We start from the raw sequence: 27,851 nt of genomic DNA on the forward strand, positions 1-27,851 counted from the left end.
ATACATCTTCTACTCAGAGCAAAACAGGCACATTTTGTTAGTGTAACAATTTTTTTTTTTTATTTCAGTTACTTTTTCCACATAAAACTTTATGTAAGCTACAAAAATCGTGAAATGCAGAAATGGTAATAAAACTGCAAACTTAAAAGTTTAGATAAAAAACCATCCATCTTTCCCTGCTAACAATGACCATTTAAAACAAACCATATTGTGATGGATTCATTTAATAAACATACCGTACACTTCTCAAAAATAAATAAAGAACAACATCAGAAAAACCAATACTATCAACAACATGAAGCATTTAGTAATTTTTTTTTTTCTTGAAAGACATAAATGAAATTTCTAGGCACAGTTTTAGGCATTATAGAGGACACAGAGGCAATAGGTTAGTGTGCACTGCGCTGTACAAAAATACAGTCTGAATAAATTACATTGCTAGCCATAAGATTAGACTTCACTTACCAGTCAGTTCATTGCATGTTTAATAATATACAGTTACATGCTAATCCATATATATCATTTATATTTCAAACACATAGGTCTCTCTATATTTGTTTTTAAAATTTACAAAAGCTAAATGAAGTTGTGCAAGAAATCCAGAAGAGGTGCTAGGTATTTGCCAGCACCGGACGGTATACTTTAAGCTTAAAAAATACAAATAACTAGCCCTGCTTGCAACTTTGCTATATATATAATTATTCATATATATTTGGAAGAAAAAAAAAACGGATTTGTTGTGGGAGAGAATCATTCTGCCAGTGAGATAAAGTCCAACAACTGAAATAATGGTGACATGACACAAGCACAACATACAAAATTATGAATTTGTCATACGTACACTCAAAGACACAGATTTGCATCTCTTTTGTGGCTAAAAAAAAAAAAATCAGCATAAAGTTGTATTTCCTTTTAGTTCAGTGCTGAGAAACAGAATGCTTGCCAAAATTTGCAATGGTAAAGGGAAAAAAAAAGACACTGCAGTAGCAAACCTAAGCTAAACGTAGGTACCTATGTCCACTTACTAGACGCTCAAACACAAAGGGCCTGAGGAGTCTGAGAGGTGTGTCCTGATAGATTGCATCATCTTCAAGAGGAAGAGCAGATGTTGAAACTGAAAATCAAACTTCTTACTCAAATAAGAAAAAGAACTTTGTCTTTAGGCATTCATGTTTGTAAATTGCTTTGCCTGAACACCTTTCCCACTAACAGCCGGTGACTTGCAGAGCACATGCCGTTCATTTGCATTCGCCTTAGGCCTGACAGTTGCTTTCACTCAAACTCTACATAAAGAAAAATAACCTGATAAATTACTGGATAAGATATAGGTTCAGCATTGTACCTTCTTGTCAGCACAGACCAAGTGCCACTCACTGTCAGCACCAAAACACTATCCTCTTAGAAAGGTACAGACGTCTTCTCACAGTGGGCTTCTCTATGCTAACCTAATTCCCATGCCAAACTACAATGTTCTCCATGCTGCTAAATAAAAGCAGAACCACACAGCTGTTCAGAAAGATACAGAGTTAACTACATACTGAATATCTGCCTTAAGTCAGTCTCAGGAAAAAAAAAGCAGAGTTACAAACGCTCTCTGGTGCCTGTGAAACAACTGGATATAATTCTTCCTCCCATTCTTTCTGTTCTCCAGGCATTGCCACACAATCCCTTCCATGTCAAGCTATCATTTTGCTCCATCTAATCTAATTAATCACCACTGGTCCTGCAAAGACTGCCGATATGGAATATGCTGCCATGGTAGTAAAGGACTGAACTCCAGAGAGCCCGAGAGCTTTATAAACCTTCTTCACACGTCAGCAATACTCGCCCAACAAACCTCCTAAAGGCAGCCCTGTGGTCCCACGGTCCCTGCAGAACCTCAGCGCCCTGGAAATGGTGGCACAGCATGAACACTACTGATGTGATCTTAACATCCAGTAATCCAGGGGTCTTTTCCATGGAACCAGCAAAACCATTTGTGCAGAGGTGGATGTGCAGCCCCAGCATATCTGCTTGTGCAGAGGTCCACATAGAATATATTTTAATTTTCTCCATTAAAAAAAATAGTTATTTCTGAAGATTACAATTGTATAAAAATATGCTCATAATTAATTGAAAATATCCAAATAAGTAAATTGTAAACAAAAATAAAAGTGATGCAGATTAAATACATGTGAAATTTCTCCCTATTTTATCTTCAGTTTCATTTCATGAGTACAGTCTCTGGATGTTTTAAGTGGGAAACATACTAAGCAAGAAATAATTGGATGTACAGAATCATCAGACAGTCCATTATAAATTCAGCTTTTAAAAACAAGAGATTACCTCCTGAAGTGCTAATGTTTTCATATGGACATGATGGGGTCTCAGTTGTATTCTTGATGATCGGAGACATTCACAAACTAACTAGATTTTTAAAAAATGGCAGTTTTTAATTTGCAACAGGCTTAGAAAAGAATTTTTAGTAAGTATTATATTACACATGGAATAGCAAGTAGTTTTTCTGTCCAGTTCTACCTTAACTTGATGTGAACTTTTAAGCATTTCCCATAACACAGAGTCTGTACAAGGGCATATACAGAAGACAAACCATTTTATGTTTATTTTGTAACACCAACCAAAACTGGGGGTACCAATCCAAGACTTTCAAGAACGTGTACAAAGTTAGTATTTTAACCACTGCACCACAGCTCATATTATAATTTTAAGACAAATCGTCTCTCTCCCTCTGCATAAATATCTGCGTTATATATATTCATTTATACTAACAAATACCTTTCAAAAATATAACTGAACTTGTTCCATATGAACTCTTATCATGACGATGTTTGGAAGTTAAACGGTTGCTTAGGACAACTGCAATTCATTCATACATTTCTGATGCCTGAGGGACAGATCAGGTCTTTTCCTACTCCCCCTTACCTCCACCCCTCCAGCAAAATACTCAAGAGCTGAGACAACTTCCAACTACACAGTCAGAAGCACATGTCTCTGGTTTGGACTTCCTTCAACAATCTGCTACAGCTGGCACGGTGATGTCGATTACCAATTCATGAAATCCTGTGCGGGTTGGTGGCTTGTTTGGGTTTTTCTTTTTTTTTATTATTATTCTTTCAGAAGACTGTTGAATGCAGGTATTAGACAAGTCATTAACCAGTTACATTCACTTCCCTCAACACAGTGACTTGCAAACTAATTCCTTAAGAGTGTTTTTGAGCAAGTAACAAGGGGCCAACACAGCCTATTGTACAAGATGCCACTGCCTGCTTATCAGTCCTCTGAATCCTCTATGATACAGGGAAACTTCTAAATGGAGCCTATACCAGCTGCTCCCCTGAAGGCAATGGCAGATGCTGGCATTGCATTCTCATTCCAACCAGTTTTCTCACAATGATCGCTGTGTCACGTAGATCCTTTTGCTTGTTGTCAGGAAAAACGAAGCTTACATATCAGCAGCTCGCGGCATCTGCCTATGTAAGATCAGTAATCCTAGTGTTTGCAGTTCTTTTAAATGGTTGTAAAAGCTGGTTACAGTGTTCACACCCAAAAGGCAAAGGCTATTTTATCAACAGAGCAGACTGTTTGGTGCTCCACGAGTGTTCTAAAAAAACTGTGAGCTAGAAAAGATGGGGTAATCTTTTTTTTTTTTATTTTTCTTTTCATTAAATGATTCTAGTAATAGTCTTCATAGTTCTTAGGGTTCAGGCAATAAAGAATGGCACCCCCAAACGAAAATATAGTTGCACCCCATGCCAGGCCATAGCCCCAATTGAATTCATGGTATATTTTCAAGCTGACCGTTTCAATGAACTTGATCGGGTAAAGGACTAAGCTGCAGACCTGGAGAACAACTGGAAGAGAAAAAATAATACAAATGTCAGAAGCAGCCTTAATTAGTTTTCCTAAAACAAGGAAAACATCACATACCTGAAATTAACACATAAAATGCTCCTGGGAAGTTTTTAGCTTGAAAGTACTGCTCTTTTTGAATCACCTTCCTTTCACTCACAGGCAACAGAGCAGCTCTTCCCTATTCCCTTGTTGATGAACAAATGTTATTGCCATGGTATAATGACAGTCCTTCAAATGTCCACAAAATAAACAGCAAAAGGAATATTTTCTGTATTCCTTTCTGTCTCTCTATTTTAGTTTGCAGTCATTATTCTTTCCATAATAGCAAAACCTGTTCTATTGCCATCATAAATAAGTCAAAACGAGATGCAAGAATAAACGAATATTAAGAAATATAGCTGAGAAACAAATAATTTACTTTGCCTAGAAATAATTCATTATCGTAGGTGATACATATTTGTGCACAGTAGACATTCACTGAATTACATATTTCATATGCACTACTGTATAGTATAATCAGAATTAAGGATGTTGTCACACAGAATACCAAGGAATCTATAAAGTTTAATCAGTTACTAAACTTCAAACTGGCAAAACATTGCCTTATATTACGAATTTTGGGGGTGGGTCACAAATGTTTTGTGATGAAAAAAGCAAATAACATAGACAAAATCCAATGCAATAAAAACCCTTCAAAATCATTACTTTCTACAGGACTGTCTCTGTGGTCAGATCTGCTGCAGCAGGGGAATTCAGCAAAGATAAATTCACACGTTTGCAGGGGAATTCAGCAAAGCTGTTAATTATTGTGCTACATTAAAAAAACCCACACACAGTAACCCAAAAAATACAAAGATGAAGAACCTCAGTTTTCACAAGATTATCTCATGTTCATGGGCATCCATTTTCTTTTAAATTCAGACTCACTGCTAACAGAATATTGAGACAACAGTTTACAAGGTGAGCAGGTGAAAATCACACTTGTTCTGAAGACAAGAAAAAGCTGTATGATGTAGTGATTCTTCAGGCCTCTTGTTCTGCCGCCCACGAAAGACCAAACATTACAGGCATGGACAAATCATCCCTTTTACCCCTCAGATACATGATATGTCCCATCACAATGCTCCCTTCCATTTTTTAACAGCAGCAATTTTAAAGACTTCAGCACATGACCATTCCTGCAAATCACCCCAGGCCCTGTCTACGGCCAGGTTGGACACAAACACAAAACTAAGCATGTGCTTAAAGTATTTGCAGACCTGAGACATGCTCTGATGAAAGGTCAGCGGTATAATGCCATAATAACTACTTTCTTTACATTTTCTGGATCATTTTTTACAGTTTATTAGGTGTTGTAAGAGGAACAGATGCAACTCTGAGAAGTGTTACAAAGCCAGCACCAATATAAAATGCCAGTGGATAAAAGGGAGGGAGACTTCTTTGGACCACAGAAGCCCTTCTGCAATTACACTGAGAAAGTACAGGAAAATAAAATAGCAGTAATTATATTCTCCCACTGCTTGAACACTTTGCACACTCAAAATCTGTCATTTGCCTTCTCACTACCACATGCATCTTCGGTGATGTCAAACTGCCCCCTTTCATTAGCCCTGGAGACTAAAGCTCACCTGTCCTGTGGACAGGACTGGTATGGGAAGATGATTTCCCATGTTCATTAGACCCTCTATAACACATCATGAAACATGCATTGCAAATTCCAGCTCTCCGCACCTTAGCCTACAGACTAATCTTTGGACTCTTTCTTGAGACTGACAATCTGAATAACGTTTGCTTAGTGGATTTTCTGATGGGGATACCAAAATCCAGGGGATTTTTTTTTTTTATTCTACAGTTATTGAAGTGTTACTTTATGTTATTCCATTTTAATATAATTTTTTTGGTCTGTCAGCTAACAAAATACTGCACAACACTAGAGAAACTTTGGCAGGATACACTAGAGATAGCACCTACTCTTATGTAAAGATTATGCATTGCAATTCTGTATAATGACAGCATCATTATACCCCAAAGCACCTCAACATATGCTCAGCTTTCAACACATCTTTAAGACCATTCAAAGTCAATAAAGATTTTCAAAGAGATATGGAAATAAACGACTTTTTTTAGTGACTTTCTGAACTGGGGATGCAGCATCTCTGCTGAGTCAACACAGGAACTGCTCCATCTGTGGCTGTGTCAAGCGCAAACCAAGGCAACTCTCCACCTTTCCCAGTGTAACATATGAAGTATGCTTAACTTCCATCTACAGATTGGACTTGTCAAAACACAACAAAAAAGTGATTCTCTTGGAGGAGGAACATGCTGCTAAAGCAGCAACATTCACAAAAGGGGTTTTTGACATTTTTATAGTTCCTTCTTTTGCTACTACTGGTCCAGCTACACAATTGCAAAACTCGAAGGAAGTGCTGGCAGCAACTGGGTGGTGGGAACAGCCACACTGCAGAGCACTGTCATCACTTTGCACTAATTTTGCCTTCTGTCATTGTTTTTCCCTCAAGAGCGGGAAGGGAGCTGTGTAAGTGAGAAACAACAGGCAGTGAAGTTATGAGAAATGACCAGTATGACCCATAAAGATGTTGAAACCAATGCCTGCAACTACTGATCTGTTTCTAATAAATTTAAAGGAACTCCATGTTATGTTGACCTGCTTTAGGGAAGCATGTACTAACTCTCTTCAGAAGCACTAATCTTCTTCCATAGAAACAATGAGCTGCAAAGGAAATCTTAAAAAATCTGCTACTCAAATACCATTCAAAAAAGACTAATCATCTGAAACTTGATTGCTCACTTCAAATGTGGGCCCATTTTTATAACTAGCACTATGATGCTTGCAATATGGGAACAGGAATACTAGTTTTATTCCATTGACATGAAACATAAGCAATTATATGTTCTCACTGCACTAAACATGCAGAAGTCATAACAAGTGCTTTAAAATTAGGAAAATATATTTTCAGTCATCTTTTCTTTCTCTGTTCAAATGTTTGACTATAACACTTTTGATTTCATACCCTGCCACACACACACACACTTATGGTGAGGCTTTCCAATTGATCTGCAGTTAAGAAAATGGTGGTTCTGGCCATTAAGTTCTGTACTTCTGTTCTCAACACCTTTCTTCCCATTCCTCCTGATAACTTCATGTAAGTAAAGCACTTCCTTAATAACCAATAGGTGTTGCACTTTCAAAGATTACCAGTAAATGTAGCTGCAACGGTGACAGGAAAAAAAAAATCAATCTTCTTTAGTACCAGGCAACCTGGCAATAATGAAAATGGACACAAATCTCAGTTTCAGAGATTCTGGATGGACATCAGCAAAGAAAAAAAATATCATAAGGAGGGTAGTAGTATGGGCCAAGGAGACCATGCTTGGAAAGGCTGTGCAATCTTCATGCTTGAGTTTCTTCAAAACTGGTCCAGACAATTCTGTCAAGTGTTAGTGACTGTTCTGCCTCAACAAGGAGATTGGACTACATGACCTACAGTGTATCTTCCCTAATAGTATTTCTTTGATACTATGACTCTTTTTGCTGCCCTGTAGCAACTTCCACTACATCCTACTGAAGTCAGTCCTACTCTTTCAGACCATTCCATCAACTTTTCAAAATCAAATTGTCTTCAAATGTGTCTGCAACTTTTTCTAGCTTCACTGTAAAATTTGACAAATAAACTTTTAGTGTATCTTCAACATCATTATGAAAATAGGTAATAACACAGACCTCAGGATTCAATCCAGCTGGACTGTGCTCTGTCAGAATGAAAAGTTACGTCCTCTAAATATTCTCCAAATATTACCTGCCACCATTTCTTATTACTCTCTCACCTGTAATACTTTTCCTTGACACAGCTTGCATATAAAACCATCTTTTGAAATGTGTTAAAAGCTTAATTACCAGGTTATTCTCCCAAATATTGCTACTTTTGTTAAGCACCAGAAGGCAAACATATTTTTTTTTCTTTTATAGATTTTCAGTAAGTAGACTTTCTCTTCCTGCCCCAAAATTAAGACTCAGTTAGCACTTAGTTATCTGGTAAGTGTGTTGCAAAACTCCTATACTGACCTGTTTGTGAGGTGGTGCTTTGAGGATGCAGTTTTCAGAGCCAGTTTGGTTCATGAGCACTAAGATATCCCAGCAAGTACACATGCTAGTGATTTCTACTAGACCAAAAAGCTGTCTGAGACAAGGTGGCTCCATGTAAGAATGTCCTTTCTGTGCACTCCACATTTTTCCATTACCTGAGGTATTCCTGTTCCTCTCACCATTAAAGTACATACTGCCAGTTCTGTAAAAATACATTCACAACTGTTCATTACTGACTGGCTTATTCCACAGTATCTAGGTTGAGGGTTTTTTTGTCCCTTTGCTTTCTCATCTGTTCCAGTCCTAGTCAGTCAATCTTCTCCCTCACCTACAGAGCTGCTAACTGAAATCTGAAACTGAGAAAAAAAAAAAAATCAAATTTTGAAGGAAAAAAGTTTCCTGGAGCCAACCAACTATTTGGACTCCAAAGCACAGGGAAACCACTTTTCCATTTTGTCCTTTCTTCCACTCAGAGATATTTTTCTACCTGACACCCAGACAGATTATTCAATGTCTCTGGGCAATTCATACTAAGCAATTTTTCCAGAGGCAGCTGGTAGACTCCTAACCAGAGTCATACAGAATATTTGGGCTAAACAACCAATATATTTTCCTCTTAGATGCAAGTAAGAACTAAACACCCCCAACCACCAACCTCTTGTAGTAAAGACTAGAATTAATTTTATGCAGAGGAGAACAGATTAAACTTTAAGACAAGCAGTAGAATTTGGGGAAATCTCATCTTAGGGAAAGTTGTTTCTTTTTTTTTTAGTACAAACTTAACTACATACTAAATAAGCAAGATGGCAAGATAGACAGTGTATGGCTAAATAATTACCAAGTTACTCCACAATGTTATGAGAAATAAAGTCACAACCAAATAAGAAATCCCTACAGAAATTGAATAATCCCATTTTCTTCAAAGTTAAGTGCCCAGCATGCTTTACAATCTCAGAATTAACACTAAATTTTAAAACAATGGGACCAGTACTTTGCTCATTCAACCAAACCAATGTGACACACAGAAAAAAACAGACGACTTCCACCGTGGGAATCTAATCCAAGGTTGCTTTCATTTCCTGAAAGCAAAGCAAATGTAATGTACAAATATCTCTTCAGCACATAAAAGTGCATTTTGAAGAATTCTGCAGCTCCGTCAAGGTAATGTTAACACCAGGGGGCAGCAGGAGCCTTCCCGGGAGCTCTGCTTCATCCCAAACACCCTGCGGTTCTGTGCTCTTATCTTTTCACATCCTTGTAAGTGCCTTTTTTTAATACATCCCCAAGACCAGGTTCTGTCATCCTCTTCATTATGGGCTATCAGAAGGGGCTTAAGCTGCTGGCTCCAATGCAGATATGAGTGACAGGATGAAGGCAGACCATGCTTGGAGAATCTCAGGAGAATCTGAAACATCCTTGCTGATGAAGCCCCAGAACAGCAAAATGTACAAAAGGAGATGATTTGATATTGTAATTGTACCTCACTGGACCAGTCTTAGAGAAAATTCAGATTCACAGGTCTCCCTTAAGATTTTGCGACAGTTTATATAAACTGTTCCATTTTTTTGTTTTTTAAACCAAGCAGGGACTACAATGTGACAGCTTGTTAAGTTAATAACTAAGTAAGCAAGATGACACTATGAAATTAATTCCTCATGGTACAGGGGCATATATAAACACCTTGCCAGACAATTCTATTTAGAGCTTCCAGGGTTCACCTTTGGGCATTAATTTCCCTGTTATAAAACTGTAAAAGGAAAAACATTAAGATAAAAGTGGCTTTGTGTGAAGAATAAAAACGGGGACACCAAACAGAACAAAGTCACAGATTAAAAAGGGTATTTTGAGATTTATCCTCTGTAGCTTCCCCCGCTGCATGTAACTCACAATACAATAAACACAATGCAAATAAATAATTATGAACTAATAATAGTTCAACTGCAAAAATGATTTATGCTCTGCAGAATCCACAACCTGAAAAACCTCACCAGAGTTAACACAGGAGTAAACCAAACATCTCTGAATTAGTATGCAGAACAAGGCATGTCTTCCTTCACAAAAGAGAAGCTGCTCTCGTGAAACCTTTTTAGTGGTGCCAGTGCTTACCTGCAGCGAAGAGCATGACTGCAACTGGTCTGTAGAACCGCCTCCGAGATCCCACGCAGATAGAGATCAACCCGACCAGGAAAGCTATAAGAATAATGGCAGCACCACCCAACAGCAAAGCCAGAGTAGCTATCTGCCAGTCTGGGGGAAAAAAGAGAAAGAAAAAAAATATATAATTTCAGTAACACAGACCTGACAGAAACAGCAAAATATGAGGAACACAGAGGTTGCATCAAGGCTCAGGTAAATAAACAGCTGTGCCTTGAATTTCTTTTCCCCTCATTAGTGAATCACCTTTATAAAACAGATGTAACTCGGAAGTAAAATGCCACAACCTCCCACACTCACTCAAGGCTTAGTTGGCCTCACTGGGATTTTGTCTTGAGTAAAACTGAATAATTTGGTCCCGTGGTTCTTATCCAATTTAAAATGAGAAAGCAAGGCTGGATCAGGATTAGCTAGTGTGTGTTAGCTGACCTTCAGTCTGTCATAAGTTTGTCACAAAAGAGAGTGAAAGTCAAACCTCTGCTTGAGCTGATTAGGATGACATAGCAAGGGAAACGCATGGAGCCTCACCACACACACCTGTCACTTGGAAAGCACCAAGGCCACTTAATATGAATAACAAAACAGAGGTAAAGGAAGGAGAAGCTCAAAGGAATGTTTAAATAAATCAACACATAAAAAGAGCTGGAACTCAAGCCTTTATAAAGGCAGTAACAATCATTAGCTGCAGACCCAGTCAAATCTGAAGTCCATTTTAAAATGTCAGTTATCATCAAGTCACTTCTTCCCCCAAAAGCAACTTCTGCATTTGGCCCAGTGCATTTTTTGGTTATTCTCATACATAATGGATGCAGTTATAAACAACATTCTTGCAGTCTTAAATCACGTAAACCAAAATCCATTTGTAAGCTGATGGCCATGATGGGTCTATACAACATCCAAGATATAACTTAAGAGCTTCTGTGGGATTTTAGAAAGGCATGGGCTTTGTACTGCCTCTTTTTTGGAGAATAATATCTTAAGACCTTGCCTCTCTCCAATAACAGGCATCAAGAGAAAGAATCAGATCATTACTTACTACTTATCACTACTATTTACCAGTTCAAGGAAGATGACATAAAATCAGCTTATGGGAAAAGGACCTATGGATCCTATGCATCTCATTACTTTGAAAATACTAGCACTCATGTGATAGTCAGGATAAAATGTCCAAATGCATTATATAGTTCAAAAAAACTCCTGATGATTATTTCCAAAATAAATCTAGAGATCTTAAGGTCACTAAAATAATAACAAAAATGAACATTCTCCTTTGAAATAGAGTAAAAAACACTGTTTTAAAAAACAATGTATCCAGTTTCAAGATGAATCTAATCTGATGAAGATACTGACAGTGAAGTTGTGGAGTTTGGGAATGGAATGCTAGCAGTTATCACCAAAAAGCCTTCATATATTATATAAAGAAGGACGAAAGTGATTGAAAGAAGAAAGTAAAAATAAGAGCTAGAAAGAAAGTGATTTTGAATGTGTGTTTGTGCAAGTACACACATTTATTTTCATTCTTTTCAGAAATCCAGGCATGCTGTATACTAATACTTTAATTATTAAGTACTCAACCTTCCAACTATTTTACTCCTCCTTTTCTTACTGGACTAAAACCCAAGGCTGGGAACAATCTCTCATTCTCCTACTGTCAGCATGCAATCTCTAATGTCAGTTTCTATGTGTCCCACTGCTATACTATTATTATTGGGATGAAAACACAATTTTAGTACTGGATAGAGATGTATGGAGAGTGGTTTTTAATGCTGACATGATCCTTCAGAAACACCAAATGGTTACTGTACTGATGATTTAGAAAGGGTTCTTCCAACATCAGAGGGCATTACAAATATAAAATACAGAAATAAATAAATAGAATTGACCACCTTGGAACAATATGAAAGAAATCCTTGCACTAGAAAACTACACAGATACAAAGACTAGACACATAAATCCATGTTGCACTAAAGTTAAAAGGCATACAAAATTGATGAAATAAATCAAAGTGCCAGATGGGAAAACTCAGAAACTAAGATTTTTGAAAGCCACTACAAATACAACATATTAAATGTTATCTTTGCATTGATCAGATGCCAAAGTCTAATGCAAAGGGAAGGTGTGCAACACTGGAGTAGTAGCTAAATGGAAAACACGCTGAGTATCCTATTACTTTCCAAAACCACACTGGCCAGATCACCAAACAACTGAAAATAACCTAGGCAAAGATGATATAAGCATGGGGCTAGAATATAGTTTGACTTCCAGGACAGATAGACATATATGGATTTTATAAAGGCTAAAAAATAAACAAGCCACCTTACTGTGGTACTGATGTGGGAGGTAGAAGGACAAATGAGTGTTGGAAGACACCTACACTGCTAACTAAAAAAGAAATTACTTGGATAAACAAAATTAATTTCCTGAGTAAGGCAACCTACTCAGTGATGCTGACAGTAGCACAAAACCAAGGCTTTTACTGTTTCACACTACCAGCTGAGGATCAGGTAGCGAATGTTGTGTTCTGTTGTGTCTGAACTTGCTTATTTATTTTAGCTCCTCCCTTCAGAGGAGCATACAACACTACCAGCCTTTGCCTTGAGTTGCAGGTGAGTGGGACTTTGGTTAAAGAACATCGTGAAGGTCAGACATTAGTGCACAAAGAATACAGGACTAAACTTTCTTATCGTGCCTACCATGATAACCACATGCTTAAAACTCTTTGTCATCTTGGAAAAATCGTAACTTCCAATTCTGAAAGCCATTTAATCTGCTGACAAAATAAAGCCTATGTTGGATTAAGGAAGTAAACTCTTCTGCATGGGTCTTCTACTTGACAGCAATTAGGTTTTTTTTTTTTTTTTTTTTTGACAAAAAATCCAGACCTTTGGATTTTACACAAAATAAAAGAAACATCCAAAGAAAATCAAATCACTACCTCTGAAGGCAGAACACCCTGTAAGTCTGATAGCTACAACAGTATAACAACATACAGCAAACACAGCTTTCTACAATAAAAATCAGTAGTGTTCCTCAGACTACCCAAGAGTGATTTATAACACACAGCATCAAAATGGGATCAGCAGACTGCTCTGTTACATAGTGTTACTGGTACACAGAACATAAACATCCTAAGCCTACTTTAGAGCATCCAAAATATGCTTCTACCACTTCTAGGCATGCACCAATCTTGCAAATAAGTTACTCTACTCAGTTCAGGAGCCTCAGCAGCACAGTGAGACTGTACATTCTCACAGAGAAAGAAACTTGCATAAACATGAGAGAAATAGGACCTGATAGATGATAATTATTAGTTTTCTGTATTCAAAACATAACATGGTTATTCTTTAAGAGTGCACATCGGTATTTTTCACTGTACATTGCTAGTGTTCTACACTACACATCTATCTCAGAAAAATATTAGGAACATTTTAGTCACAAATGTAAACAAACTTTTAAAAAAATCTCATAGTCATGCTTTGTTGGTCACTTAAGTTGCTTTGTTGGTTTAGACTGTAAAGTCTACAGAATGCATAACTTCAGATTTTTTCAGTGTTCCATCTTATTAGCAATACTTTAAGAATTACACTGATAATACCACCTATCCCATCTGAACAACTAGAATAAAGACATTTTTGACAGTTGTTAAGTAACTCCAGAGATTTCTTAAGAAAAGCCTCACTTAATGTATACTATTTTTAGGCCTGCAAATCCCTAAGAAGCATCACAGCCATGAGAAATATATACTGCAGTTCTGACAGTGATGATACTGTTTGCATATCTGTAGTTATAAAAATCTGCCTATTAGTTTAGGGATGTGGGTTTCAATATTTGGAAATATATATATAAATATGAACCTAGGTACCTAACACATATTTCCAAAACACATATGGTGTTCATTAAAATTACCATCTTCAGTTAAAACCAAAAAACTCCAAAGACTGAAACAATATGATCATGGTTTGGGGGCTAATTCCTCATATATCAGTCAGTTCAGTGCCTTTTTGTAAGGACAGCTTGGTCTCCTTGCTCTTTGGAAACTCTGCCTGTTTCTCAGTGATACAGAAGCCCAGTGTCAACTGCACACTGAAATGTGTGACTCTCCTGCCTTCTTTCCCTCAAAAGAAATGACCTAAGGCTTTAGGCTGTACAGTAATTTTTAATTAAGAAGAGCTCTATTTCTTGGACAAAATAATACTTCAATACTAGGATAAAATCAGGAAAAGCCATAAAAGGAGGAGAAAACTCATCAAAGCTCTGAAATTTTTTTTTAGTAATTAATTCCTTTTTTAATATGAGAAAGAGCAATACAAAAAGCTAACATTGTCACAGATGTCCTGTTTGCAGCAAGGTACCCCAAAATTAAATATTTTATCTGCATGGTATTCCACCATGGTGGGCATAGAAATATAGTGTGGAATATGTGAAACATTTGTGTATAGGGCTTTTTCAGATAGTGCAAGTGAGCTGAATTAAATTCTTAAGAAACAATCAAATATTCCTTTCTTTCATACAGTGGCTCTCCACTAAGTCTCCTTCTCACAGAGGCTGAAGTAAGAAAATACATGCAGCTGTTATATGATGAAGGCAATGACTGACCTTTTAGCACCAAGCAAAACCTTGGCAGGGAACAAAATGCAACATTCAGGGAAGTTTCTCTGATTCATTGCAAAGCTTCTACTTTTCAGGTACCTGCCCTCAGCCAATAAATACTCTTAGAAGCTGTAATATAGCATTTAATATAAAGAATAATGAATTTGAAAGAATGTGTCAAGCTGAGAAAGTTGAGGCACCCACACATAAGACATTAAATATAACCCATCCAATATCATAACAATCAACTTAGATAAAGAAGATGGCTAGAGATATTCCTAATTGCTTCATATTCAAACTTAGCCATCAAATAGCCAACAGAAGGGTAAAAAGTGCAGTGATTACATAAAAGCATAAAGGTAAATCTAGTTTCTAAACGTGCACTGCACAACCAGTAAGATTTCCTCTCTCTTCAGCACAATCAGATGCACAAACTTGGGCAGGAGGGGAAGCTTCAGTGAATTTGGTGGAAATGCTGAGGTAAAATAAGAACTTTCAGTGGACATTAAGTTCTCACATCACATTACTCCACAGACAAGTCAGTCCTTTGGAGTTTCACCTGAACCATAATTATGGTTTTCAAGGAGATTGTCAGATGACTTCAGATGCTGATGAAAGGGATATTGGCTAAAGCTGGGAAGCCCAGTGTCCCTGAGTTACTTGGTCCATATTCCTCTGCTCTTGCATGGCCAGCACTGCAAACAGAGTCTTTTGAGACTCTGTAGCATACACTTCTGCACACTGCAGAGAGAAGCACTTTATGGCAAGATCCATACCAATCCTCCATAAGTTGCTCTAGCCACAGCTTTCTACAGTGGAGCCTTGTACAAAAAATCACAATAAGTATTTTCTGCTTGTTGTCAATTAGTATAGTATGCTTACTACTGCTGGCTGCTGCACAGACATACTCTGCCTTTTACATTTTTTTTTTTTATTATTTTATAGATTAAGGTTTTTCTAAAGTATGAAAATTACTTGTGCATGTGGATACTCAGACACTTAAAAAGCATTACCAGAGCTATGGGAGATAGACAGCTGTGGATGAATGCATCATCAAACACTTCACACCAAGGCTTTCTTCTAAAAGCCATAAATTTGAACACATAAAATAGCTATGTGAGGTCACAAACATGTTAAAAATAAGCTTTTTAAAGACATGTCATTTTCTGCTGTTTCAACAGGAAATTTACTTATGCTATTCCCTAAGAAATCAGTCTTCATCCACACATAACACATGGGACAAAGCCCACAATAACCCAAGTCTCACACAGCACCCACAGGCTTAACAGGAAGACTTTCCCACAGCTCTAAATCACCAGGACATCGACAACACCCAAAGAGAAATTTAAGCATTTTATTCCAGGTGCCAAAATCCCTAAGTGCCTCCTAAGGATAATTCAGAGGCTCCACATAAGGCATCAGTCATTTTCCATTTACTGTATAAGATGCTTGCAGGATGATTTAGTGTTCCTGACGCCGAGTGGAGAGTCACTTAGAATCAGTCAAAGAAAAAGAGAACAAGCACAGAGACATCCAAAAAAACACCTAAGTGGGGCAGACCCAGCTATGCCTCTGTCTTACAGAGATGTAGATGTAGAACACTAATGGATAATGATGGCAGCCGACCAATGAAAGAGGAAAGGCAGACACCTCCTTGGCTGCCATATACCCGAGGCTAGAGAGCTTCTCAGAAGCTGCAAGGTCTTTGCTTCCCACCTCCACTTTGGACTCAAACCTCTGCTCTTATTTCCCAGAGGGATTTCTTAACTGCTAGGGTAGATTGTAACTGCTCTCCTCTTCTGTCTGTTAGACCCAGGCAGAAAAAAAAATGAACATGAGATTTATGAGGTCCATGAACAAATAGATGTGAAGGAACCCAAATCTAAGTCTTGCTTCTGAGTGCCTCTTACTTAAGTGGTCCTTTCCCACATTCTGCAGCTGTTTATTCACCTTTCCACTGAGGTACAATACTGAGCATTACTGTAAGGCAGCCCAGATTCAGGGCTCTCTTACCTTTGAGAGGAAAAGTCCTCAGCAGCCACCTACAGAGCTGCATCCCTCTCGCTTGGTCTCCTCCTGTGGCTTTCCTCTTCTCCACAACAAGGTGACTGTGATGAGAGAGGAAGAGGCTGACTCTTTTCCAGGCAAGATAACAGGCTACTAGGAGGATGCTCCAGGCAGTAGGTGCTCTGCCAACTACCCTCCTCAGCCTGGGAAGGGCATGCTTGATAGTTTGAGGGAATAATGAGGCAGCCACTATGCAGACTCTGCTCACCTTTCAATGGAAAGCGAAGTACCCCCTGCCATCCACCCAAAGATGGCACGAGAGTGCAGGGGACAGTTTGCTTCCCAGAGGAGTGAGCAGCACACAAAGTAGAAATGGTTCATTTCTCAGGATGGTCCCTACATCAGCTTTGCATACAACACAGACTGCATTAACCTGTCTGATGTCCCCATCTCAGCTGCCGTGTTCATCAGACTACACATGGCCCTGAGACTGCAGGACTCAAAACTTTCTGTGTGCTTCAGCACTGCCCCAAGTTTTATCTCCCCTCTCTACAGGGGATCAGGCTGTACAACAAAAGCAATAAAGATATGGTAAGCAACTTTACTGCTGTGTAAAAGAGACAGATTTTGCAGGACAACAAAATGGTCTAGTGCCTAGGGGGTTACAGATGCATGAGCAGTTTGAAACATAGCAGGTGCTTGCTCATCTGCCCACGGACACAGATTTCTCTTGAAGAGTAAAGCTTGCATTCCTTATTTATACAAAATACATACACTTTGCAGAGGGGTGGGGTGTGTTGCACATCTGCTCTGAGCTCTGGCCTGCCTTTATTTCCAAAATCACGGGGTAAAATTCTTAAAATGCAGCACAACTTCAAGTAAAGAATTAAGTGGTGCCATTATACAGATCTTTATTATTTAAAAAGCAATATGCATTGTATATCACTTTTGCCAACAAAGGTCTTCAAGACAAGCACAGTACTACAGAAAATCATGTAATCTATAATTCATTCACAGAATAGTACAGCATGTACTTAGGCATTTCCTCCACTGGATATATGGCATTCTTCTGAGATTAGCTTGCTACCATGCCATTTTAATTATTGGCTATTCATTCATTCTATAAAAATAATTTAAAAAACCCAAACAACTGCACACACCCACAACTCCAAGAACTTCACAAAAACCTGGAAATCTTAAAATTATGTCATTAGGAAAGAAGAGTGGGAGATGTGTTATACAAGCTTTTCATGAAAAGCCCAGCTTTTCTGACCTCTTCTGTATATGCTACTACTTTTTAGCAATCTGAAGTAGTGTGCTTTGCAACTGAACAGGAATGTAATTATTTTCCACAGTTAGTAGTGTTCCTCAAGCAAACTGGCAATACTCTGCAATTTTCAAAACTCATTCCATTTTTCCTTAAGAAAAACAATTAGCATTTAAAAGAGTTTCTGGAGTACTTCTCATCAAAACAATGGCCTTTACATTACAGAACTGGAATAAGTGAAACACAAAGAAATACAGCTGGATGAACTTTAGCCCTCCTCCTGCTTATTACCTTGAATCTTACATGGTCAACTTAGGCCACAAATTAGTAACAGAGGCAAGATCACTCTATGCAGTTCTAAATATAAAAATCTCATCAAATATTAAAACTACTTGTATTATCCCTAACAGAAAGAAGATCTTATTTAATAAATCTTGACACAGTGGGATACGTTATTGATTTTAAAACTGCAATGAACAACAGCAGTAACAATAAACCCATTACAGCTACAAGTCGTCTCCCTTTTTTTTTTTTAAAGAGTATTATCACTGATAAGGTGCTCAGTGCTCTTCACATGATAAGATAAACTCACACAAACCTCATGTATTACACATAGATGTTCTAACCACATCTCATCTGGTTGGAGAAGAGTGGCTGAAGTGGTGGCCTCTATCATACTAAAAGGTCCAGGCTGCTGAGCAGGAGTGACAGATCTGCTGCACCCACAGAGCATGGCCTTGGGAAGTCTAAGGCTAAAATAACTGGTGTGTTTGTAGAAGAGGGAGCATATCTTAAAATAGTCTATCAAGGGCTATTGTGAGGGGTAGTTAACCAATTCAAGGCATTCTGCACAGGTTGAAGAAGCCAGGTAGACATCAGGCATAAAGAGGGTATCAGCCATCATAGAATCACAGAATAATTTAGGTTGGGAAGGACCTCTGGAAGTCATCTAGTTGAGCTCCCCATGGAAAACAGGGCCAATCTCCAACTCAGACTCAACTTCAAAGTTAGGTCAGCTTAATCAGAGTCTTAGAACCTGAGTTTGAAGTAGTATGGCTTTTGATTTTATATCCACCTTCAGATACAGTGTTGGAGATGATTATTAGAGTAATACACAAAATTATAGACTACATTTTTCAAAACCAGAAGGAATGTTTTATTCATTCCTCCTTACATTGTATGAGCCACTTTTTTCAGGTTAGTAAAATTACATTAGCTCTTCTTATGTTATTTTAAAACAAACTACCAGCCTTGCTGAGCTTTTTACAAACACATGTCAACATCAAATCTGAGCAATGATCCAGATCTTCTAATGAGGAAGCTGCTTTTGAGCTAGCAATTTCCCCTTGGAACAACTCCTTAAATTCCAAACAAGGAGATATCATCCAAGACGATTCAGGCATGTCAATTCAGATATCTGCATCTAATGTATAATTAAGGTTAAGCCCCTTGAAGTGCTACCGAATGAACAGCTTCTGATGCTATTTTTATTTTAAGAACAAATTTGAACAAAATTACAAGCATAAAACTAGACTCAAGTTGTTTACTGCACTGTGCTGTAAGCTAAGCTTACCTTCCTGGTTTGTTCATCACAAAGTTTAAGCACATTCAGAGACCCTGTTGCATTGTATTTCCCTGAGAATGTTTTGTCTTTCAAACACTCATGGACAGTTCTAAAAGAGCACAATATTCTTAAAGAAAACTGAACATTGCATAAGGAAATGCATAGGTTGTAAAGTAACAAAGCCATATACTCCCACATTCACCAGAGTGAATACAGTTAATCAGTACAAAACCCTTCAAATGTATTTTTATATATGCTGTTTTCACAATAAACCGAAATGCTGCAAAGGAGCTGCTGTTTTCTATGAATAGCATATAAATGTACTGAAGTCAAAATACAGAGTGTTTACCTGCAGATCAGATTCTATGGAGCCATTTATTTCTTCCACATCATATTTGTGTATCTTTGATTGAAAGAGCTATATTGATTATAGTCTATTGCACAAATTCAAATTTACTGTTACTAATTCTGCAGGAAGAAGACAAGTACCTCTACATGTAGAGACACAACAGGCAGTTGTAAATGGGATGCATTCAATTTTAATGCTGTGAAAGACAAATATTGCTAAATAACTCTTGATAAATCTGTAAATGAACCATCATGAATTAGATATAATGCATTTCAAATAAGGTCTAAAAAAAAAAAATTTGTTGAAAGACACACAAGTTTAATATAGAGCTGACCTAAAGATAACTTATGCATTAGCCAAGTTAAGCTTTGATCATAGAAAATAGTTTTATGCCCAGACAGTTGGTGAAGCTTTACAGCTGCATTTCTGGATCTCAACATTTTATCAGAAAGCTTTCCACACTGGCAACTTTGTTAGTTTTTCAGCTCCTGAAGCTGCTGTTAGTGGGAATTTTAGAATTTCATCTAGGGAAGAGGAAGACAAGGCTTATGCAAGAATACCTTTCCAGCTCCTGCAATTACAACAACAAAATAAAATTCATGCAAGTTATAAAAAAAGCCATCTGAACAGTGAAAGAATGAACGTGAGAACACATACTCCAAACACTTGCAAAGCTCAAGGAAAAATGAGGGATTATTTCCAGCCAATGCAATCATGCTCTGTACATTTCCTTCTGCTCTCCACTACCAAGTTGCCCTTTTGACAGCAGTCAGGAGTCCTACATCTAATTACAACAAAAGTTTTTAATTAAACCTCGGATATGCTTTAACAGCTTCTAGCAGGAGCTTGCCCTTGATGATGCCACTTGAGGTGCTCTCCTTCAAGGGATGATGAAGTAAATCTCTTAAAACCATGGGTGAAGATGCCTTTTTTCCTGTGTGTATTACTGCTTTTCACAGCTAGCTAGCTGCAAAGCTGCCTGCACTAGTATCAAACTAAAAGAGCTTTTCCCTGTGGGAGCTCTCCACTATCTCCAAAATACACTGCTCGCTAGATTCTCAATGTAGGAGGAAAGTGCACTTAAAATATAAAGGCAAGCACACAAAATGGGTCTCAAATGTGAGCCCAATCCAACTTGGTGAACTTGGTGGGAGCCCACCTATTGACTTTAATGGCATTGCAACACACTAGCATAAGGCAAAGGGAGAATGGTGCAGTTTCTCATATTTCAGGTCTGCAGAATGCAGCATTGTGTGCCAAACATGAGGAAAGTGAAGGGTTTATTCCAGTCACCTCAAGTGAAACAATCATTCACTTCTTCACCAGTAGCTTGTGAAACCTGCCTCCACTAGACTGGAAAGTATCTGAGGAAAATGGATAAAGCTCATTCAAGGACCTTGAATAAAACTGGACAGGCAAGAATCTGTGCACATGATAGTAGAAATCACCAGGAAAGGACAGATTTTCAACACGTAGCATCCAACAAAACTACATCTCATTCCTATCCGTCCTCATCCATTCATCTTCCACCTTCCCACAGACAGGCAGGTGACCAACAGAGGAACACGAGAGATTAGTGTCCTTTCATGCTGTTCCATAAGCTGTCCTGCTTTCCTTAACGTCCCACTTTTGTGTGCATGTGTGTGTACACACGCATGCGTGACAGGGAGACGGATCGAGGGGGGAGCCCAACAAAGTGTGTGCGGAGTCGGGATGGGGAGGGGGGATTTGAAGCAGGTTCTCATTCAAGACATCTGAAAAGTCTTTCTGCAATCAAGGGGATACTATTTCAGGAGACAGGGAGAAGGGGCAAAGGATTCACGTTGCTAAGGAGACACGTAGAAGCTGACATTCCTACATAAATTTCCATTTATACCAGGGGAGAAAAAGAAAGCACTCCAAACTTTGTGTAGATACCCTGGTAACTGACTGAAACCGACATTTCTTTACAATACATCTCAGCGTTATGTGATTCAAAACAAAATCCCAAGCAACATCCAAACCCTTAAATATTACTGCACACGACAGGGGAAAAAAAAAAAAAAAAAAAAAAAAAAAAGCCCAGCAGTAAAGGAACCTGTGCAATTCCTACTCAAGCAGAAAACAGTTATCTCCCAGAACCTATTCTCAGACTTCAGAAAAGAGAGGAAAACAGAACACATCTAGAATATAGTCACTCCCTTGTTTTCGTTCCCAAGACAAATATCTTGTCCCTGCACGATTTACCCAACCAGAGAGCACTGCGATCCAAATGGATGATTTAGCAATGCAAGCGTGTGTGTGTGTGGAGGACAGGGATGGGGATGAAAACGACGTGGGGGGAGGCTGGCTGCATTTGTCACTGTTTCTGCTGGGGCTCCAGAAGTTGCTATCAGGCATAAAGTAAATAAAACCACCCATGAAAACCAAAACAATTACCGTACTACAAAAGAATTTACTGAAAAATATTCAACAGGCAGCTTGTTTTTATAATTCACAACCTGTTTTTGAAGTACTCCAAGCAATAGTGAAATGACATGGAAAAAAATAACAAGCTATGATCAAAGAACTAGAAAGGTGAAGAGGGAATGAGCATCAAGAAATCACAACGGGGAGTGTGGCATGAAGGCAAAGGAGCATGAAAGACGATGGGAAGATCAGTACCTGCTAGAGAAAGACACACACAAGCACACCCGGGTTGATGGAGAGAGTCAGAGCCCAGGCGTCTCCACTCTGGACAAACAACCAGTTTTGGTTTAAGAAGCCCCAACTTTCCAAGACCAGTGACTTCAGGGGATGGGGGCGGAGGGGAATTACAAGATACTCGATATCAAACAGCTTCTCACTGTATAGGAAAGCCGCCACACGGAAAAAATAAGCAAAACTAGTCCAAACTCGGGATCTTTTGTGACAACAAAAGGTAGATACGGAACCGTCCATCCCTTTCGCTCACAGAAGCCAGCCTCGCATCTCTCCTGCCCTCTGAGCCATCTCGCATGCAGAGGGACGAGCTGAGCGCGGCGCTCCCCCTCCAGCACACGCCGCTCGCAGGGACCACCGCCCCCGCCGCCGCCCCAGCCCGCGGACGGAGAGATGCGGGCTCGGGGTGCGCAGCCTGGGGAGGGCAAGCGGGCAGGCAGGGAGGAGGAGGATGGGGACGGACGAAGAGGCTCGGGAAGGGGAGGGGTGCGGAGAGCAGGAGGACAAAGGTACCGGTGACTTTTCCCGGCACGGGGAGCAAGGGCGGCAGCGGGCGAGGCGGGGAACCAGCAGGGGCAGCGGAGGTGGCGGGGCAGGTCCCTGGGCACTGCTCCGATCCGGGGAGGGGGGTGGCTGACCCCGGGAAGGGGCTGCGATACAGTCCCGAAGGAGACAAGGGTGAAGGAGAGGCGGCTTGGGGGATGCTGGCGGGGCAGCCAGGGCAGCTGGAAGGGGAATAATTCTCAGTGCCCGGGGAGCGGGAGGCGGTCGAGGAGGGAGGAAAGGCAAAAGGACCGAAGGAGGGCCGGGGCCAGGCAGAGTGAAGGCAGCAGCACGGCCGGGGCGCCGAGGGCGGAGGGGAGCGGAGGGGGGCCGGAGGGATCCAGGGGTGTCCAGGGCAGCCGTATCTCACCGCTGTGCAGCGTCGACTCGCAGAGCCAGCTGTCCAAGTTGCCAGGCTTGCGGCAGGACTCCCAGAGGGACAGGTAGTACTGGTGGTCCGCCGTCACCCAGGCGGGGCTCAGCACGGCTCCCAGGTCCAGGCACAGCGCCAGAAAGATGCACACCAGCCCCACCAGCTTCAGCGGGGTTAGCACCGAGACGCGCACCTCCTCCATGCCGCTGCCGGCCGAAGCCATGGGGGCCCAGGGGAAACGAGGAGGAGGAGGAGGAGGTGGACGCGCTGCCGCCGGCCCCGAGGGGAACAGGAGCGAGAGCCCAGCTCCGCGCAGAAGGGGCGGGCGGAGGGAGAGGCAGCGAGACCAGCGCTGACTAACGGCGGGGAGAGGCTCTCGCAGGCGGCGGGCAGGGCAGCGCCGCTCCCTCCCTCCCTCCCTGCGCTCCCGCCCCGGTGTATCAGGTGCAGCAGCTCCCGAGCCCCTCCAGCGCCGCCCGACCCAGCCCGGCCCGACGCGCTCCTCCCCCTGCCCGCCCCTGCCGGGGCGGCCCGGGCCGGGCTCCGCCGGGGAAGGGGCGGGGGCGCCGCGGGCTCCGCTCCGCCCCGCCCCGCCGGGGCCAACTTTGGGGAACTTTCCCCCGCCGCCGGAAAGCGCCCAGCTCCCTGTGCTTGGAGTGCCTCCGTCCCCGCTGGAGCCTCGGGGTGTCCCGGGCTCCGCAGCCCCGGCCCCGCCGCGCCCTCGGCGGCATCTTCCCGAGTTTGGACTATGGGAAAGGAAAGGCTGCCTTGGATGCAGGATTAGCGGTGTCTGACCTTGATTCTTCTTCTGAAGTGACCTTTAAATCACAAGTTATTAGCGGAAGGGTTTTAAAAAAAAAATAAAAAATTTCAGCGTTTCATTATTCGTGTGCGGACTTACCTGCAATTCCCGCTTCCCTCAGCCGTCAGCAGCGTTGCTGATCCCAAATTAAATCTTTGAGCTAAGGATAAGTACTTCACCCGCTTTCCATTTAGTCTCTGTTTATTTTAGTTAATTAGCACTGAGGTGCTGAGAATGTCAAGGGCAAATGTTTAGGTTAGTTATTAAACAAGGTACTAGTATAATTCACTGTCTAAAGCAGCTCTTCCTCATAAAATAGAAACACACATAGGCACCAAGGTAGAGTATGATGTCTATTAAGGATTATTAAAAAAGGAAGAGGAAGGGAGATTAAACCCTCATATTGTAAAGGGAATGCTGCTGCTTACATTTGAGGGAGAACTGTAAAGTGGGAAGAGAAAAATCAAGCCAGAATAGCCATCATCTAGTGAAGAAACAGGAAAAATATTTTCCATTAAGTGCTAATTATTATATCCCTATTAATATTATTTAGATTGTGGTTTTTTTTTTTTCCTCTCAAAAATTCATTTTTCTTTCTAAGCTCCTGATCTTTCTGCTAGTTATAGGAATGTTCACATTAATTTCAAAAGGTGCGGAATTAAACCTTAATGGTTTGCACAACTTTCTTCAAAGCTGCATTCTACCCTGATTACAGTTCAAGGCTGAAACAGAAAGAAAGAGTATTATTTACATGGCAAACTTCTCAGACCACAAACAGCTTTGCTCTTAGAGCTGCTCCTAGGAGTTAGCATAGGAGGTTTAGTCCCATTTTCCCAGCGGTGTTATACTAGAGAACACTTGCACATATTGCAACAATTTCTCCTTTTCTGTTTAGATGCCTCTTCTGTTAAAAGCACAAGAACCAAAGCTCAGTACCCTGATACCATAGTATGTGTCTCAGAGCACATAAACAGACAGTGTGATGTTTGCAAAAGGTGAGTGTATTTCTAAAGGGCTCTTGGTCATAAGTATCTGTGAATCAAATAACACCAGTTTGTCACTAATCCTGAATAAGAAATGCATTTCCTTGACCTGTTCCTGCTACAACTTGGAAGGGTTGGGGTTTTGTGGAGTTTGCTGGGTTTTGGTTTGGTTTTTTGGTGTGGGGTGGTTTTGATTTGGTTGGTTTTGTTTGTTGGTTTGTTTGAGTTTTTTAATGTCTGATATTACTTTGGTAGGTCTATACCAGGCATTAATACATAAGCCAATTTGTTTGTTTGAGTCATGCTTCTATTGCCTCCCAAACGTAAAATGTTAATTATTGGAAGAAGGTAGCAAGTACAATTTAAAGAAAAATGAGAAAGGATTTTAAAAAATTGACAAAGAGCATAGGCATGCCAAGCTGAAGACACCTATTTAAACTGCATGAACTGCAGAATCCTGGTTCTGTTCTAGTATTTAATAAAAATGTAAACAGTTTACCAGATTATATGAAAACTTATGATAATATACACAGAAATAACATTGGCATCTATAGTTAATGTTGCCAGTACTTTCTGGCAACAGAGACTGAATTTGCTTTACTTTTTTAAACCTTTGCAGTTTGGGCTGGAGTTGCCTCTACAAGATACTATCCTCGGGTTGATTTTTTTGTTGTTGTTGTTTAAAAGTTCCATCTGAAGTTCAGTCATATGTAGTCTGAAAAATAGACATTTTCACTGTCTATAAAAAAAAATCCTCCAAAGACTTCAACATTTTTCCCAGTGAGAAGCAGAAGGTTGACATACAGCCCCCCCAACACAAACCTAACCACAACGTGCTCGCTGCAGTACCATGTGCTATGCTCAGGAGGGATGTGTTTGTATCTTACATTCTCCAAAGAATTCATCTGTAGTGAGTGTGCTGCACACATTTACAGTTCCTGTGACTGAATGAACAATATACTAGCAAATGGATGCTCAGTGATGCTCCAGCCTCCACCTTCTGGCCACCTACTGTTCCCAGTGGACGTGGTAGAGCACACTAGAGCCCGCTCTGGGAGTGGAAAAGAATGGGGAGATGTCTGCCCACCCCAAAGACATTATGCTCAAGGAGTATGGGAAAAACAGCCCACGTGGCAGGACCTCTCAGTCTTAAGGCACCATCTGACATTGGGAGTTCAAGGGTTAGCAAGGCAGCCTGGGCTTCACAGAGAGCTGGAAAGAAGGCAGAGACAGCATGAATGTACAGGCAAGATTAAGTGCATAGAGGCAAAATGGGAAGAGACAGCAAGCAAAAGTCGAAATAGCAGAGTTCATAACAAAGTAACAAGCACCATTGCCTCGGAAATCTGTCTGTGACTTAAGAAGTATTGTGACTATCTCTTTTCCTATGGTGAATGGATATGAAATCAACTGGAAAAATCTGCCCTGCCTCCCTGGGCAGTCAGTCCACAGAAGGAACGGCTACTGAAGCTATTAGTTCAAGTGATAAGGATCTCCTCTATGTCACTATGAAGACCTGACCTTTGCTGATGACATGAGCTGTGGTTCAGTGCAATTTCACACAATGTGCTTTCCTCTGTAAAAATATGTAATCTTTTGAAATGTCTGAATGACTTGCCTGGATTCAAGTTGGGAACTCATACTGGAAAAATTAAATCAATTGCAAGGATATTTTTAACATGTAATTAAAAGCTTGTTAAAGCCAAATGCCAGGTGCAAAGCACCCAAATATGTCTTACCATCAGTGGGCAGTTTCGATGGGTCTCGATCAGTCTGCACTTGAAGTCTGTCTTACAAAACAAGAAAAAATATATCATCTCTAAATCTAACAGATATGTTCATTACTGTTTATGAGAAATCATATGCTAAAGTCACAAAGACCATGGAAGTATCCCAAGAGAATTAATACTGTTGTATTCAATCAAAAGTCAGGATAGAGGTAAAATGCAATAAATAAATAGTAAAGGTTCTAAGAACTACTGTATGCCTTCTTCATTTCCTTGGAGAAGTAAGAATCATCTGGAAGCATAGCTCATGCTCATGTATTAATTAGCACACCACCATTTACATTATTCAGAACATATGCAGAAACACCTGAAATAAATCGGTCTAAATCTTGTCATTTCCAGATTTTTAAGTGTCACACTTTGGAACAACAATGTATTTTAAAGTACAATATATTATTCTACATATAAAATTGCTCTTAGAATAGAAGAATTCTAAATTAAAGCATTTACAATGAGTAGTATACTTCCAAGATACTTAAAGATGGTAAAAAAGTGAGCCTTGTAGTAGTCAACTTCTGAAATGACATCCCATTTCTAAGCAAAGATGTTCTTAGGATAACACTTCAGCATCAGCATTCATCCTTTCTAGTTTTTTTCTGTTTTGTTTGTTTTTATGTTTGGGTTTTGTTTGGTTTTGTTTTAGGTTTTGTTTTGGTTTTGTGGTGTTTCTTTTGTTAGTTCGATTTTTTTCTAATTTGTGTTTTAACCATTATAGCTTCTCTTTTTTCCCCCACTTTTTCTCCTATCTTCTCTATGTTTCTTTTGTCACTTTCTTTCTCACCCATTGTACTACTAC

General features: G+C 39.9%; 1 protein-coding gene and 1 long non-coding RNA gene across 2 annotated transcripts; one reads left to right on the forward strand and one right to left on the reverse strand.

The window, feature by feature from the left end:
* Positions 1-40: 40 nt before the first annotated feature.
* On the reverse strand, positions 41-24,004 carry TMEM47 (transmembrane protein 47). The gene is made up of 3 exons (XM_050332967.1): positions 23,481-24,004; positions 10,064-10,204; positions 41-3,851 (listed from the first exon to the last, which is right to left on the reverse strand). The coding sequence occupies exons 1-3, from the start codon at positions 23,704-23,706 to the stop codon at positions 3,673-3,675; spliced, it is 546 nt and encodes a 181-aa protein (XP_050188924.1). The 5' UTR covers positions 23,707-24,004; the 3' UTR covers positions 41-3,672.
* LOC126649118 (uncharacterized) lies at positions 22,878-27,367 on the forward strand. Its single transcript, XR_007630977.1, has 3 exons — positions 22,878-23,076; positions 25,181-25,280; positions 25,888-27,367. It is a non-coding gene; the product is annotated as an uncharacterized LOC126649118 (long non-coding RNA).
* Positions 27,368-27,851: the final 484 nt, after the last annotated feature.

The sequence above is a fragment of the Myiozetetes cayanensis genome, unplaced genomic scaffold, assembly GCF_022539395.1.
Source record: "Myiozetetes cayanensis isolate MyiCay16 unplaced genomic scaffold, myiCay2020 scf5-8, whole genome shotgun sequence".
Taxonomy (NCBI): domain Eukaryota; kingdom Metazoa; phylum Chordata; class Aves; order Passeriformes; family Tyrannidae; genus Myiozetetes; species Myiozetetes cayanensis.